This window comes from Brassica oleracea, chromosome C3, assembly GCF_000695525.1.
Source record: "Brassica oleracea var. oleracea cultivar TO1000 chromosome C3, BOL, whole genome shotgun sequence".
Classification (NCBI taxonomy): domain Eukaryota; kingdom Viridiplantae; phylum Streptophyta; class Magnoliopsida; order Brassicales; family Brassicaceae; genus Brassica; species Brassica oleracea.
In genome coordinates, this window is record NC_027750.1 from 2,860,500 (window position 1) to 2,877,051 (window position 16,552).

The 16,552-nt window shown below is 36.9% G+C and overlaps 2 protein-coding genes across 4 annotated transcripts; one reads left to right on the forward strand and one right to left on the reverse strand.

Moving 5' to 3' along the window:
* Window positions 1-1,512: 1,512 nt before the first annotated feature.
* Window positions 1,513-7,032, reverse strand: LOC106328309 (exocyst complex component SEC10-like). 3 transcript variants are annotated; one of them, XM_013766732.1, is made up of 26 exons: window positions 6,940-7,032; window positions 6,622-6,711; window positions 6,287-6,538; window positions 6,133-6,207; window positions 5,958-6,059; window positions 5,834-5,884; window positions 5,645-5,750; window positions 5,451-5,555; window positions 5,243-5,334; window positions 4,974-5,142; window positions 4,815-4,891; window positions 4,638-4,736; window positions 4,457-4,547; window positions 4,291-4,376; window positions 4,026-4,199; window positions 3,866-3,919; window positions 3,672-3,797; window positions 3,492-3,584; window positions 3,219-3,365; window positions 3,024-3,121; window positions 2,718-2,802; window positions 2,383-2,441; window positions 2,112-2,210; window positions 1,947-2,030; window positions 1,736-1,833; window positions 1,513-1,701 (listed from the first exon to the last, which is right to left on the reverse strand). In XM_013766732.1, the coding sequence occupies exons 2-25, from the start codon at window positions 6,709-6,711 to the stop codon at window positions 1,755-1,757; spliced, it is 2,493 nt and encodes an 830-aa protein (XP_013622186.1). In that variant the 5' UTR covers window positions 6,940-7,032; the 3' UTR covers window positions 1,513-1,701; window positions 1,736-1,754. The 3 variants fall into 3 exon arrangements, with proteins under 3 accessions (XP_013622186.1, XP_013622185.1, XP_013622187.1); XM_013766731.1 differs by having other exon boundaries at window positions 1,552-1,833; XM_013766733.1 differs by having other exon boundaries at window positions 1,552-1,833; window positions 6,622-6,704; window positions 6,940-7,012.
* A 2,254-nt stretch (window positions 7,033-9,286) lies between these two features.
* Window positions 9,287-16,354, forward strand: LOC106334668. Its single transcript, XM_013772988.1, has 9 exons — window positions 9,287-10,676; window positions 10,790-11,404; window positions 12,002-13,019; window positions 13,161-13,431; window positions 13,552-13,676; window positions 14,015-14,478; window positions 14,700-14,728; window positions 15,065-15,706; window positions 15,818-16,354. The coding sequence occupies exons 1-9, from the start codon at window positions 9,520-9,522 to the stop codon at window positions 15,955-15,957; spliced, it is 4,461 nt and encodes a 1,486-aa protein (XP_013628442.1). The 5' UTR covers window positions 9,287-9,519; the 3' UTR covers window positions 15,958-16,354.
* The last annotated feature ends 198 nt before the right edge of the window (window positions 16,355-16,552 follow it).

Below are 16,552 nucleotides of genomic sequence, written 5' to 3' on the forward strand. Positions count from 1 at the left end.
ACTGATACATGTCATTTTAATGTTTTTAGTCGTATATTTAAGGAAAAATTACATTTTTGTAATTTAAAGTTGTTTAAAAAAAATTCAAAAAATAACATATAAGAAAAAAATCTAACATAAAAGGTGTCCTCATTTTTGTATTTTAAAGTCGTTTTTAAAAAAAAATAACATATAAGGTTTCCTCATTTTTTGTAATTTAAAGTCATTTTAAAAATTTCAAAATATAACATATAAGAAAAAATCTAATTTTTTATTATATGGTTAATGTGATTGTTTATTTTTTTAATAATATAAAATTAAACAAAAATGAAAAAGGATGCAAAAATTGTTATCAAATCTTTATTATTCATAATCATTAATTGTTATATATATGTAAACCATATTAGGTAATTCTGTAGCTTTTATTTAAGGAAAAAATACACACTTCTTATATTTTAGGTTAATATAATGTTCTCTAGTGGACATTAAACAAATTATGACATAAAAACCTTATTTTTTCCAGCGAACACATTTTTGAAAAAAATAAACAGTATTGTTTTCACGGTTGAATTATTTTGACTTTTATCTTCCATATGGTTTTGAAAGCTTTCAAATCAACCATCGAATTGATACATGTCATTTTAATATTTTTAGTCGTATACTTAAGGAAAACTTACATTTTTGTAATTTAAAGTCGTTTTAAAAAAATTCAAAATATAACATATAAGAAAATTCTAACATATAAGAAAAATATAACATATAAGGTGTCCTTATTTTTGTATTTTAAAGTCGTTTAAAAAATATATATAACATATAAAGGTTTCCTCATTTTTGTAATTTAAAGTCATTTTAAAATATTCAAAATATAACATATAAGAAAAAAATCTAATTTTTTATTATATGGTTAATGTGATTGTTTAAGTTTTTTTAATAATATAAATTTAAACAAAAATGAAGAATGATGCAAAAATTATTATCAAATCTTTATTATTCATAATCATTAATTCCCGTATATATGTAAATCATATTAGGTAATTCCGTACCTTTTATTTAAGGAAATAATACACACTTCATATATTTTAGGTTAATATAATGTTTTCTAGTGTTATATAATTATGAAATAATGTGACACCATTAGATTAAACTATACTTTATATTAGATGTTCTAGAATTCTTTGAAATAGAATTTAGAAGACATTTAGAGTGCCACCTAGGATTTGAGTTTTTTTTTAATTAATACAAAATTAAAATTCTAATTTTTCAAATGCTTCTTAATTAATATATAGGGGATTATATACGAGGTTGAACTTAAAGAGTCCATAAAAATCGTGGACTGAATATTTCATTTATATACGACAAAAATGATTTATTTATATATTTCTACATTTCAACAAAATCCATGTTGTAGTATTAAAAAGCATTTATTTGGAATCGAAATAACCAAAATGTTATGAAAATAGTCGGAAGAGATTAAAAGTTGCTCAAAACAAGAGCATTGTTGCATATAGTTGAAAGAGTATTTGCAAAATAAGGAAGGGGAAGCTAATCATACATTAACAAGGATTAAACTGGTTCATACAAAGTACTTCAAATTTGTTTTTGTAAAACTGGTTATAAGAATCAACTAACAAAGGAGTGTTTGATGCACTCATACAAAATAAGGATTCAAAATTAAACGAGGGCATAGATTATTATTATTCAAGTTAATATACATAAAATATCTCCCGCAGTAGAGGACTTCTTGGTTCAAGTAGTTTCTTTAAACATTGGTATCATCAGCACAAGCTTGGCCACAAGGAGCTGAGTCTTGTTGCCAGCTTTGCACTCTTATAGTCTTCCCGCAGTTGTATAAACCTGTCAACACATAACATTCCAAAATGTCATTAACAAACATTGCTTTCTCTACTCTACTCTCTCGTTTTAACTTTTTCAAGTTCTATCTTAATGTTATTCCTTTCTCCTCTTACCTTTGCGCGTCTTTGCGAATGCTTGGACTACCCTCGAACAAAGTCGCCAGACTTTCTGGAGCAACGATGAATACGTTCGCCATTCTACACTCACACAAGTTGTTACTATAATTATTCTAAGAAATTTTAAGTGACTGGATAAATAAGAATCAAGAATGTTATTACATTCCCAGAAGCTCAAATTTCTCCTCCACAGATGGAACACTGAATCTCTTTACAAAATCTCCATACTCGTTTATGTCACGCTTCAGCCGTAGTCCTCCACTATTCACACCACACACAAAACAGAACCAAGGTTCATTCACACAAAACCACTGTTTTTTTTTTTTTTTTTACTTTTTGCAATGGAAGGGATATGTTAGTTAGTGCGGATAGAGTTTGATCAGAAAAAAATTCTATACCAAATTTTGCATGTTTATCTCTGTTTGGTTTATACCTGGGATTGAATGTGAACTTCTGCCAGTGAGTTAGTAGTAGTTTGTCTAGCCTGTTTCCCTGAAAATAACAAAGAAAATTCACTTCAAATCCTCACCCTTCTCAATATAAAGCATCGAGTCATATGATGCAGAAAACAATTTTGAAGCAGCAACATTCGGGGATCAGATCATTCAGTTGTAATAATGCTAAACTACCACCAATCAGGTGAAAAGGTAGTAGTATATGGCAAAATCAAAGACAGCGAACCGAAATCATTAGGGAGAGTACGCTTTTCGAATAAACAAAATAGTAAAGCAAAAGGCTTAATAAGAGTTTTGGGGATACAAATCATACCAGTTCAGTCAGGAAGGCTTGCTTATTAAGACCTTCCAAAGCAGTGAAGGCTGACTCAAGTACCCGGGAGAGATAAGCCACGACTCTACACACAAATGAGTGGAGTTAGATATCAAAGTAACAAGTTCATTGGAAATGATATTAAAAACAGCATGGCGTTGAGAGATAATCAATAGATGTCATATAAAATGGTTTCGTAAACTACAAAGTATACTAGGAACAAGTACACTTCTGGCTTTTCACACGGGGAAAAAAGTGATAGACTCCATGACCATTAGAGGAAGGTAGAGTTTGAGATTGACCAACCTTATGCAGGCATTTGTTGGGCGGTGATCAGGAGAAAATCCATCATCAGGTGATTTATAATCGGTAGCCATCTGCTCAGCTGAAAGCAGTCTTTCAACCTAATAAAAAGACATGATTAAGAATGACTCTTGACCTGTTCAGCATTTATTCTCAAGGATTTCTGCTTGTAGATTACACAAAAAAAAAACAACTAACCTCAGATATCACAGTTTCAATGCACTGTTGGAGTCCTTTGTAAGCAGCAACCTCTGCTTTAGACAAAGCAGTTGACATTTCTTCACATGAAGCAGCATGTGCACCATCCACTGGTAGGAGAAGCCGAGAAATAGAATTCGCAAAATACTGGAAAAAAAAACAAATTTATATGATTCGAATAGGGGCCAAAATATAGAATTTCAAAAGCAAAAGACTATACTATTGAATATTTCAATTAAATAATTGAAACAAACTGATAACCATAAAACGTACCTGCTGGACTATAGTAACACTGCTACCACAACGTTGCACAGCAACCATGAAGGCTTTAAAGCTACTTTCACCAGCAGCAGCTGCTGCTTCTGCCTGAGAAATAATCAAAAGGAATTATAAGTAACTCTTCCTAACAACTGGAATAATGAAGACTTTCAAATAGTGGGAAAGAGTAATTACAGCAGAAGCAGCTGCTGCAGCCACTCTTCTGCTAAGTGTGCCCAAAACAAATCTCTCCCTCAGTCCTGCAGCTTCAGACAGGCCATCCCTTGCCCGTTCAAGTCCCTCAGTTATGTATACGCTCACCTGCAAGAACTCATCATGCATTAGCACAATGTATATGAGTGATTCTAGAATCTTATTGAACAGCATACCTGATCTAGCAGGCAAGTAAATATGGCTTTAACATTGGCTGCAAGTGTCGCTGGCTGCACAAAGAAAATATTATATCAGATAATTTTGCCAAAATCAATATTTTATAACTATTTGTTTGTTAATATTCTAATGTTCTCATAAATTGTAAACTTGAGTAACCTGAGATGACAACAGTGTGCATCTGGATATTGCTTCTTCACTCCATCTAACAAACTCCGTCACAACAGTGACTGCTATCTGCTGCTGAGAAGATGATATTGAAGCACCCTTAGAGCGTCCTATTGTCCCAGATGATTCCGAGCCTTGCTGACTCTCAGCACGTAATTCTTCCATCTGTAGAGAAACACACATATCTAAGCACTTCACACTAATAAACAAAATAAAAACTGACTTCAATGAAGAATTGAAAAAAGTCTTATTAAACCTTTGCTTGATACAGTTGTTTTAAGGAGGCCCGCTCATGCTCAGGGTATTCATCCTTGTGTGAGGAAAACAAGGACTCTGTCAAATCTGCACACTTAAAATAAAGACTCTTAGCACCAACGAAACAAAATTATATCACTCAGAATAACAAGAGGGACCAAAATGACCTTCAACATCCAGGTCACCGCATCCAACAGCTCGGAGGTCTTTAGCTAGTTCTTGGGTTTTCTCATATGCAACCGCAAACATTCTAAGGTACTAAAGGCAAAAAAACAAGAGCTAACGTTCTTATCCCATTTATACTATGCAGAAAGACAAGAAAAAAGGATAAGGAGGTAATCTACACACTAGTAATAGCCCGCCTTCTTGCACAGGTGGTGGACTCGAAAGAGAAGGCTTCACCAAGATTTTGTCAAGAATACCTGTGACACGCTGCTCAAGAACTCTCTGCGTAAAATTAAAGAAGAGTTGGTATAGCTTATTCATAGTCACACTACAGTATCCAATGTATAGGTTCCCATTTACCTGAACTAAGATCGCCATAACTTCATTTGGAGCGGGGAAAACAGCTGTAATGGTCGCTGCTTCTTTGCGTACAGTGTCTACACATGAGAAGAAGATATTGATCAGCATAGTAAGCATGTTTCAAGCATTGCATCTAGATCACATGGAAATCCTTCAGACCTGTAATTTGTTTGTATAACGAAGCAAGTCCACGGGCAACATTGCTAGGACTAGGCTGAGAACCGTCGTCGCCAAGCACCAACCTAATGTCTGAATTCATGACTTCCACATCAATGAACATTGGACGTGTTGCCACATAATGTTGCATGGCACTTGTACCCCTGTTAAACTGAAAAATCAAGAAGAAGAAAACTGAATACCAAAACCAGTATGTAACCACTAGCTTAGGAATAAAGTAAAGGTGCGTGCTTTTGGATAAAGTAAATCACCTGTGACAAAATCTTAGCACACTCTGACATGGTGGATAAATCTCTCCGCTGTGATGCAGCATCAAAACGAGATAAAAGCCTGTTCTCCAATTCTACAACATTTGTAATCAAATGTCACAAAAGGTTGAATTTTAGAATACACTAATCCTCTTCCCTCATAGTGAATATTAAAAAAAAAAAAAAACACAGTATAAACAAAATAGTTTACCATTACAGTAATCCTGAAGATTAGCAACTGCAACTTCCAGTCCTCTGCCAGGGGTTGCATTGCCTGCAGCACCTTGCCTTCCAATGTCTTCCTCAGCAAACGATCCTGATATTAACAAGGCGGAGCATCCAAATAAATTATAGCCCAGTTTAACTGTAAACTTTCATAAATAGAATATAGCAATCACATCATACGTAGTTTCTGAGCGATAGAAGCAGCCTCAGCAACGCGGCTATCATCAGAAAACAAAGCGGAAAGCTCCATAAGATCCCCTGGGCTGCCGTTGAACTCCATTAGGTACTGCATTTGTTGAACAAGGATTAATTATAAGCATTCATCTAACTAATTAACCAACCAACCTTCCAGCATAGATGCGGTCTTACCTTTATAAGCTCTATGGTCTGGCTAGCAGTTTCCCGCTGAGCATCTGCACTCTGAGAGAGGAATCATACGTCAACATTGGATACATCACCAAGTAGTTTGTTACAAGCAGGACTAACTTTTTACCTGTAAATGATCTCCTATCTTTGCAGCGGTCTGTCCAACACTAGAAATACGACCGTCCAGCCTTGCAAAGCTCTCAAACAAACCATCCACACCTTTCTCTATCTAAAAAAGGACAATCCTTTTAATCCAATTCAAAAAATCTAATGAAAAAGAAGAAGTATTTGTTCTAACAAACCTCAGTCAGTGTCTTCCGGTGCTTGGCATCTTGAGTTGAAACTTCCTTCTTTAGTGTATTAAGCCTTCCGTCAACCTTCCAAAACATGTCAAACAAAAGCTTAAATCTTAAGAAGGATGGAAAGAAAGAAAGAAACCAATACACACAAACTCACCTGCTTACGAAGATCAATCAACTCCTTGCAAGAATCTTTGAAGAGAGACAAGAGACCATCCACTTCAGGGAAGAAAGGAGCAGAAGACATCTGAGAGAACCGGGACGCATCAGACTGCCCCCCGCGTAAATGCCCGTTTGCCAAACCATCAATGTTGCCGTGGCCATCACCTGAATCTGCTTCTTCTTCTAAGAAAGAAGGCAATAGATCATTCACCAGGTTCCCAAATAACGCATCAAATGAAAAGTCTCCCTGCGGAGAGTGGTAACCAATAAAAATCAGAATCCTTTAAATGATTCAAAACATAATCAATCCACAAAGGTGGATCCTTTTACCTTGAAATCTTCAATGTCGAGTATCACAGGACCAGAGTTAACAGAGGATGATGATCTGGGACCTCTTGCTCCTCTCATTCCTTCTGTCATCTGATGAAAATATTAGAAAGACAAACAAAAAAATGAAAATTCAAGGTCTGAGATCATATGAACGAACATTCAATAGTGACGCGTCAGATTCTAATAAAAACGACTGTAGCATCAAAGTCAGAACATTTAATAACTTTCTCAGAAGAATGCTACAAAGACAGAAACTAAGGACGACCCATTGAGTGGGTAACGATACGGGAGAGGAAAGTTTAATAGGGAGGAACTTACCGGCGATGAAGAGCGAGATCTAGCCGGCGGAGACCGGTTGCTTTGGGGGAGAGAAAGACGGAGAGAGAGAGAGACCGGTCAGCTTTGGCGGAGTTTTTCACAACTTCGACATTATAATATGAGCTGTTAATTTATTATTAGTAGCGGCTTATTTTTTTAACCTCCCGGTTTAAAGTTGTTGTTTCAGGTTCAGGGGGCTTATTCAAACAAGAATTTGTATAGAATTTAGTGATTTTAAAAGTTGATGGACTTTTAAAAGTTAAGTAAACTTAACAAATAGTTTACATAGATTTCTATTGATTGTGATTGATCTTCGTAGATTTGCATACATTTTGTTTTTTTTTTATAAATCCTTTTAAGGAAATATGTAAAAGTTCTTTTAGAAAACTTTCCAATTTTTTAAAAGCTCTCTATAAGTAGAGACGATAGTAAGAGATGATATACGGGTCAGAGATGATGTACAACAAGTCCCTGAGAAATTTTCGTGGCCGAATCAAGTCACAAGATCAATCGAGATCAACTCTTGAGGATAATCTATTGTAGCCATCTTGGACCTCATGTTGCTACGTACGATTGGAATCGATGTTCCTTAGTAACACTAGTAGCGATGAGTTGAGCCACCTCAGTCCTTCCTTCACCCACATGATCCAATTTCCACTACGAAAAGACACAAGAAGATGATGAATGTTTCGGAAATGATAAATGAGTGTTGGGTAGTTTTCTGTCCATGGCAACGATAGGAGCTGCGCCTCGAAGAATGAGTTGGTAGAAAGAAGGATCGTCAGCCATGAAAGACAGCTTTCCACCACTATTGCTTACGCTATTCTGCCAAGATGATGACACTTAAGCATTGATGTTTCTTATTATGGTGTAAGAACATCATCGCTGCTTTTTTTCTTTGTATATGATTTTCTTTTTGTTACAGTTTTGAAATAAATGGGCAAATGTTGAAATTATTACTTGTTTGTGTAACGCTACGTAATCAAAAGTGTGTTTTCTATTATATGGATTTTAAAACTCTTATCGGTATACATCAGATTTTCAAAGTTGAGTCTCATGAGTAAAAAAGTAAAGAATTTATATCCCAATAACAATAGAGTTTGATAGAATTAAAAAATCAATGATAAGTAAACTTTTTGAATAACAAAAGATTTTGAATGGATTTTAAAAATCTTTAAACCAATAACAATGGAGTTTACTAAGAGTTTAAAATTCCATCTACCAATAATGATGGATTTTCAAAATTTTATAATTCACCTAGACTCTATCTACAAATAACCCCCCCCCCCTCCTTAAATTGTTTGTTTAAGCGCATCTACAGTTTCATCTTCTTAGGTCATCTCCAACCCAACTCCAAAACACTATTTTAGTGTGATTTTGACACAAAAACCTTCTCCAACTCAACACTAAAAATCACACCATTTTAGTGCAACACTATAATTTCACACCAAATTTGGTATAATACTATTCACCACACCAAATTTGGTATAATACTATTCACCACACCAAATACTATTCACCCCACTAAAACAATATTCATTTAATTTATTAATAAAATAGACAATTAAATAAATGACAAATAAAAACATAAATATATATAATATTATAAAATAGCTTTTAGTGTAAAGTTTGGTATTATAGTTGGAGAAGAACTTTTTTTAGTGCTGAAATTACACTAAAATAATGTGGTTTTGACACTAAAATAGTATTATGGGTTGGAGATGCTCTTACTGACTGTAAACCGAAACGCCAAAATCCAAACGCAAATCTTCTTGCAAAGCAAAATTCAATTTTTGGTGAAATTTATCATTTGTAAACGTTTAACTCTGAGAAACTATTTAAAATACAATTAACTGGATATCATTTTTAAAAATACTTTAACATTTAAATTCATAGTTTAATGATTATTGTTTAGAGTTTAGTATTCAAAAATGATGTTGGGTTTATAAAATTAAAGTTCCCCTAAATATTCATTAAAAATAGAAAATAAATATATTTATATAATTATATTTAACGTTTAATGATTAAAATTTAAGGTTTGGTATTTAAAAGTGAAACTAGGATAAAAAGTTTAAAAATGTAAGGTAATTTAATTAATTAATATTATTTTAGAAATTTTTTTGGGATGCTATTTTGTGATAAAAAAAATAAAAATATATTTATGAAATTTTCCCTATATAAAATATAGTTAAAAAATTAAATCAGAGAAATTGTATTTTTTATCATGCAATTTTGAAATTATCATAGCTTATGAAAGGTAAATAAGGCCAAAAATAAAAACATATCACACACACTTTGACCAGAGAATTCGTTAATAAGCGTTACTCTGTGAAGAGATCTCGCTCTTTCTACTTTCCTTCTTCCCCGAAGAGAGAGAAACAAAGAAAAGAAGAGAGAGAATCTCTATCCGTCCCTCTCTCTCTCTCTCTCTCTCTCTCTCCTGCACGTTATAAGCGTTCTCCTCTTTATCGCCATCCCCTTTCATACTTTAGCCAATGAGTTCGCGTCGCTTCGTTGGTTCATCATAGATTCGCTCTCCCCGTTTCCGTTAAGCGAAAGCAAAGCTCTCCACCACATCGAATGGAGTTGGTGGGGAAAGTCGTTAGGAAAGAGATCGAAGGCGTTGGGCTTTGCTCCGGGACGGTTCGATCTCGCGACGATTCGTCTGGATTCTTCGAGATCGTTTACGAGAATGGCGCTACGGAGATCTCGGATTTAGCTGAGGTTGCTGCTCTCGTGATGGATTTGAGAGGGAATGTTGATTTGAATCGTGGTCCTGTGGAAACCCTAGGTATGGATTTGAATAGGGGGTTTGATGTCACTACTGGATTGGATTTGAATTTGAATGAGGGTTTAGGTTTGGTTGATGTGAGTATCGATTATGAGGAGGATTGTGGTGATAAAAAGAGGGGCTTTATTGATCTGAACATGGATGCGAGCTGTGATTTGGAGAGGGAGGGAGGATTTGATTTGAACCTTGAGGTTAATGTGGAGAACACCAAGGATGGAGGTGACATAGTTCAAGAAACCAACATGCAGGTTGAAAATGGTTTCGAGGAGGCTGGAGAATGTAAAGAAGTTCATGTTGCTGAAGTGTCCAGCGTTCAGCTTTTGGAGGAGATAGGGAAGCAGAACGGTGTTTCCCTGCAAGATCTCAATACTCCCAATTCTAATGGGGCTCCTGAGCATGATGGTAAGACTGTTGATAAGTCTCTCTCTGATAGGGAAATGTCGAATGAATACACAAGTGGTAGGAGGAAAAGAAGAAAAGGCTCGGAGAATCCAGAGTTCACGAGTCAGCCTCGGTTGAGAAGAAGCGCTCGTAGACTGTCAGCTCGATCCACTCTCAGCAGCACTGTTACAGCTTCCTTAGCTGATGAAGTATCCCCTTCTCCGTCAGTTAGTAGTCTGACAGACGAGAAAGCTTGGATCGTTGATGAAAAACCTGAGAATGTGTCTGTGCTTCCGCCAAAGCCACAGTTACCTCCATCCTCGCATATTTTGAATTTAGATGGTCTTCCCGTACTTAATGTCTTCACTGCTTACTCGTGCCTGAGGTCCTTCAGCACTTTGCTGTTTCTGAGTCCCTTTGAGTTGAAGGATTTTGTGGAAGCGCTGAGGTGCATGTCTCCTAGTCTATTACTTGATAGCATCCATGTTTCGGTCTTGCAACTATTAAGAAAACGTTTGAAACAACTCGTTAATGAAGGTGACCGATCTGCGTCTGCTTGCCTGAGGTATGGTTAATAGTTTCTGTCTTGAGTCATGAATACTTTACTTTTACTACTGTTTTATGGACATAAGCTTCTCCGGTTTTGGTTCTCATCTTCTGATCGTGTGTTAAATGCAGGAGTCTTGATTGGGATACGTTGGATGTGGTTAATTATCCCCTTTTTGTGCTCGAATACCTGCTGTTTTCTTGGTCTGAGGACAAACCCGGAGTGGATCTAACTCGATTTAACTATTTGAGAAATGAGTATTTCAGACAGCCCATGAATCTGAAAATTGAGATACTTAGCCGTTTGTGTGATGATATGACCGATGCTGAAGTTGTGAGATCAGAGCTTGATAAAAGATCTTTTGCAGCTGAGTCTGAAATGGAAACTGACAGGAAGACAAATTCAGAAGTGAGACGCAGAAAGCGAACTATGACGGAGCTGGCAGATGATCTTTCTTTGAACGATGAGGTCATTGATTTCTCGTTTGACCGGAACAGTGACTACTGTTGTCTTTGTAAAATTGATGGGAACTTACTTTGCTGTGATGGTTGTCCGGCTGCCTATCATTCTAAGTGTGTCGGTGTTGCCAGTGACCTTTTGCCTGAGGGTGACTGGTACTGTCCTGAATGTGCATTCGATCGGCTTGTACCAGGATTAAAGCCTGAAAAGCAAATTCGAGGAGCAGAGTTTATAGATATTGATCCCCATGGCCGAAGATACTACAGCAGTTGTGGCTACTTATTGGTGTAAGTTTCTTCTTTTTTTTGATCCTGTTGTTCTAAGAAGGGTTAGTGCATGATCTCAGTGGAATCATTTTAGTCGAGTCACCGCTAGATATTTTTGCTTAGTAAATAAATATACCTTTGTAATGATAGTTTAAATTTTTGCCGTCTTACCTTACCTCAGTGGTACAACTTTGTGATGATGTCTTGCGAGCACTGTAGACACATGTTGATTATATGCCAGAGCTCGTAAGTGAAGGTTTTAGCTTTAAAAACAACCCCTATTTAGCCTTAACTAAACCACGTAGGATTAACTAGAATATGCATATAACATGATAAAACTGTCATTCCTGTAAATATTCCAGTAAGTTGAGCTGCATGTTTCGACATTTGAATTGTTTTTTTTTTTGTTATTTAGGCTCTAACTGGTAACCATTAAAGGAATTTGAGTTCCTGTAAATATTTACCCTTCGTTTGGAATTTCATGTTTTTTACCCTCGATGTATGACGATATGGAATGTTTCTTATCATCTACTTCTAGGAACTTCTTTCCTATGCTGATTGTAGGAACTGCTATGTCTATTCATATGTTGGCTGATGTTGTCCACTATGAATTTGCAGAATCGATACAGACGGCCCAGGCTCAGTGAACTACTACCATGTGAATGATGTGATCCTTGTATTGGAGCAGCTCAAGTCATGCGGTAGTTTCTATCTTGGCGTAATAAATGCAATTAAAAAGCACTGGAATATCCCTGTTGGGCTGAAAAGGACCATCAGCGGTGTGAATTCGCAAATGTCCGTATGCTTGGATAAGTCAGCCAAAGGAATGGTTTCTTCTATTGATGGGTCTAAGGCTTCTTTACCAGCTCCAGAAAAACAGCCAACGTCTGGAGATAAGAAAAGGCTGGACGAAACATCTAGCAATGGAGGTCCACATAATCATTGTCATAGGACTCGTCGGAAAGTATTAAATTCAGCTACTGGACTAGATGTCCATAGTTTGAGTTCCGAAGGCTCTGCTGAAACTGTACAAAATGGATTGGATGTCATGAAGGAGCCAAATTTGAATATCCATGCATCTTCCCATGATTTGGCTAGAATAAACACAAGGAAAGGAATTAAACAGAATGTGCAGAGCGAAACAGGCTACCGAAACCAGTACATATTTGCTCAGATGACTACAGCAATTTCTGAAGAGCTGGCGCGTAAGTCAGTTAGCCGTACCAATGATATGCGATCTGATGAAGAGATAACTTCTACCCAGGTGAAGACTATATTGATGAAGACCACTAAATTTCAATGGCGAAACATCCAAGACCTCTACCTAGATGCATGGAAAGAAAAATGTGGGTGGTGTCATTCTTGCAAATCTGAGGATGCCGGGAGTGAGACAGATTGTTTGTTTAACATGAGTCTCGGGGCTTTACGGAGTCCTTCGGAAACTGAAGTTGCTAACAGTCAATCCATTGATAAGAAAAGTCATCTTATGGCTATCATTTGCCAAATGTTATCCATGGAAAGTCGATTGCAAGGTCTTTTGGTGGGTCCATGGTTGAATCCACAGCACTCCAGAATTTGGCGTGAACACATTCTGAGCGCATCAAGTATATCAAATTTGAGACATTTATTAGTTGAAGTAAGTTTTTCTCAAGCTTTCATTTTGCAATGTTTCTAAGTTGAATCATTTTTTGGCGAAAGTCAAATCTTATTCATTAAATCCCGGGGCGTGCCCCAACTTTTTGGTTCCTAATGATTTTTTTGTGAACTACCTCTGCAGTTAGAGGCAAATTTGCATCATCGTGTTCTTTCACTTCAGTGGCTAAACCATGTCGATTCTTCCGTAGAAATGGGCTCCTCTAGGCATATCATTGCTTCGGCATCAAAGACTGCTAAAAGGCGGGGGACATTGTTGGAGTCGGGTGTTAACCCTACTGCAAAGAAAAATGGTGCACTGGCCATGTGCTGGTGGAGAGGCGGCCGAATTTCACGGGAACTATTCAACTGGAAGGTTTTACCTCGCTCTTTGGTCTCGAAGGCTGCTAGACAAGGTTTATATTTTCTCTTTTGTTCTTGGTTTCACGTTTGTTTTTCTACTGTGTTTAACTTTTCTTTTGTTCTTTTCACTTCCATTTAGATTTTACATTTTCCATGCACTCTGCACTATGCAGGTGGAAGTATGAGTATTCCAGGAATACTGTATCCTGAGAATTCAGAGCCCGCTAAGAGAAGCCGACGTGTTGCCTGGGAAGCTGCGGTTGACTCATCTACGACTACAGAGCAGCTCGGTTTTCAGGTAATATTAACTTGGGCAAACTGAATGTAAATCTTGTTTCGCTGCTATTGGCAAGCAATAAGGGTTAATTGGTAATGCACGTTCTGGCAAGAATTTCGGTTTCCATTTGCCCTACGCATGAGTGTTGATGGTCAAACTAATGAGATCTTTAAGTTTTTTTTGTCTACTCTAACTGTCAAATTGCGGTGAAGTAGATTTAATTTTAGTGTTTGTCATCCACATTTTATTTCACTGTTCTATACACTTATCACTTGTCTTGTTCCATATCTCGATAAATATCTCTCTACTTGTGGGATGAGCCTTGGACGACTTTCAGCTAACAGTTCAGTGATTTATAGGTGAGGACACTCCATTCTTACATAAACTGGGATGATATCGAAAACAGTCATCTTCTTCCTGCATCAGACAAAGAGTCCAAAAAATCTGCCAGGCTGTTCAAAAAAGCAATTGTCCGTAGGAAGGGCGTAGAGGAAGAAACTGTGAAATATCTCCTTGACTTCGGCAAGAGGAGAAATATTCCGGATGTTGTGTTGAAGAATGGTCGCATGATTGAAGAATCCTCGAGTGAAAGAAAAAAGTTCTGGCTGAATGAATCATATGTGCCTTTACATCTTCTGAAAGGGTTTGAAGAGAAAAAAGCTGTACGTAAAGCTAGTAAGCCGGGAGGCTCCTTCAGGCCCTCTGAGATAGACAAAGCAAGGAAAATGTCCTCAGAGAGAAAAGGATTCTCATACCTATTTGAAAGAGCAGAAAGACCTGAGGCCTCTTTGTGTGAGCAATGTAAGAAAGATGTGCTTTTGAGGTATGTACTATCACAACCCTTTTTGCTTTCAAAGGTCCGTGTCTTGATTAGCGTAGCAATCTTATCTTGACTAAGCTTGAAAAGGATTGTCGCTTGGACTCTGCGTAGAACCTGATAGCATGGCATTTGATCTACAAAACATATATTTTAGTTTTTTTTGTTTGTTTGTTGGGTTCTTTCTTAACTGCCTTTTAATGGTGTTTGTTTTCCTTCATTGACAGTGATGCTGCGTGCTGCCACATCTGCAAAGGTGAGTCTCTTTTGCTGTTTTTTCTTCTTAAAGAGTTTTTTTTTTTCGTTGCAAAAGCTATGATAGGTAATAAGAACCTAGCCCTTACATAACACAAACAAACTCCACAAAACTATCTTGAATTGAAAGGGGTAGACACAAGAAATAATTAAACATTTTGGATGTATTGACCTGCGGTACAGCCGCTTTAACCAGTTCACTAACCAATGTGATCCCCCTTAAGACCATAGAATTGTTAGTAGTTAGACTCAATCCTAATCAAGAGTTAGCTCCTAACATGATGTTTCAGAAAATATTTATTTAGTGAGAGCTTGTTATTGACATTACCTATTTCAGGATTATTTCACAAAAAGCATATCAGGAAAGCGGATAAAGAAGGCAACTACATCTGTCTTGCATGCAGAAGTGAAGTGCTAGCAAAAGAACAACCCATCGTACGTAAAAGAGGGCGGCCCCCAGGGAGTTTCCGTAAAAAAATTGGAGTTCAGACACAAAAACGTAAAAAGGTCATCATACCTGCTCGCAAATCAGTTCGGCTAAAGAAGACTAAAAAAACGTCACTGGCAGAGAGAATTTCTGTTAGGTCAAAGAATCGTAAAAAGGTTGTTGCAAACAAACCATTGCGACGTTCGGGCAGGAGACCGAAGCATGTTATTCGGCTGCAGGATGAAAGTCCAGTTCCTGGAGGGAGTAAGAAACGGAAACTGGAAACCAAAAGAGGCAGAGGCAGGCCTAAGAAAATGAAACAAGAGATTTCCATAAGAAGTAAGAGAACAGAAAGGAGCTTTAGCTATTGGTTGGATGGACTCCGCTTATCAAGAAAGCCTGATGATGAACGGGTCAGTAAGTTCTCGAGAGATGGATGTTCAAAACCCTTGAAGAACTCGGATTCTGATCAAGTTCAACGTCAGTGTCGTTTATGCGGCTCGATGGACTCTGAATCCGGATCAACATTCATCGCTTGCGAACTCTGTGAAAGTAAATCCATTTTTCTAACCTTCTTTTGGTTCACCATGATTAAAATTGCAGGAGTTGGTTTCCTTTTCTCTCAGCCTTATTTTTTCTCTTTTTGTCTGTAATGTTTGTTAGAATGGTACCATGGAGATGCATGTGGGATTAACGAGAAGAACTCAAGTATGGTGATTGGATTCCGGTGTCATCTCTGTCGAGAAAAGCCTTCTCCTACCTGTCCACATGAGAGATCTACTACATCCCCTGTCCCATCCTAAGCTGTGAATTTGTTAAAGGCTGGTAGAGTATTATTAAGCTGGGGATCAAGTTAGAAGAATCAGAGTTAGAGAATCAAAACAGAGGAGCAAAATGTTTGGTGGTAGTATGAAGTTATGTTTGGCTTGTTGGGGATGCAACTTGGATGAGTAGGTACTAAAGTGAAGTGGTCGACTTAGAATTAGATTGAACAAAAAAAAAGGGGATTCAAGAACCAGAGTTAATTTTAACATTAATTTCGTTTTTCTTTTCAGACTGGAGGGAGTTAGTAAACATGTGACTGTATGTAAAGAATATGTTGAATCCATTTTCTACCAAAATCCATTGGTAGTGGTGTTTGTTACCAAGTGTAATTTGTACCCTTGTGTCTTCATCACAAATGCAATTTACTTCTGCTCCCATTAGCGTTATCATTGGTGTGCATGTTGGTTCTTCTCTCACCTTATATAGCCTATAGACCATGTTGGTCATGTGCTTGAGATCATTAGCTAACTGTGGAGGTTATCTCAACTCTTTAACTTGATTTTCTTCTTAAACTCTATGTATAGGCGACAGACAAGATGCGGTGAACAACTCAAATTTACCTTTTTGAAACCT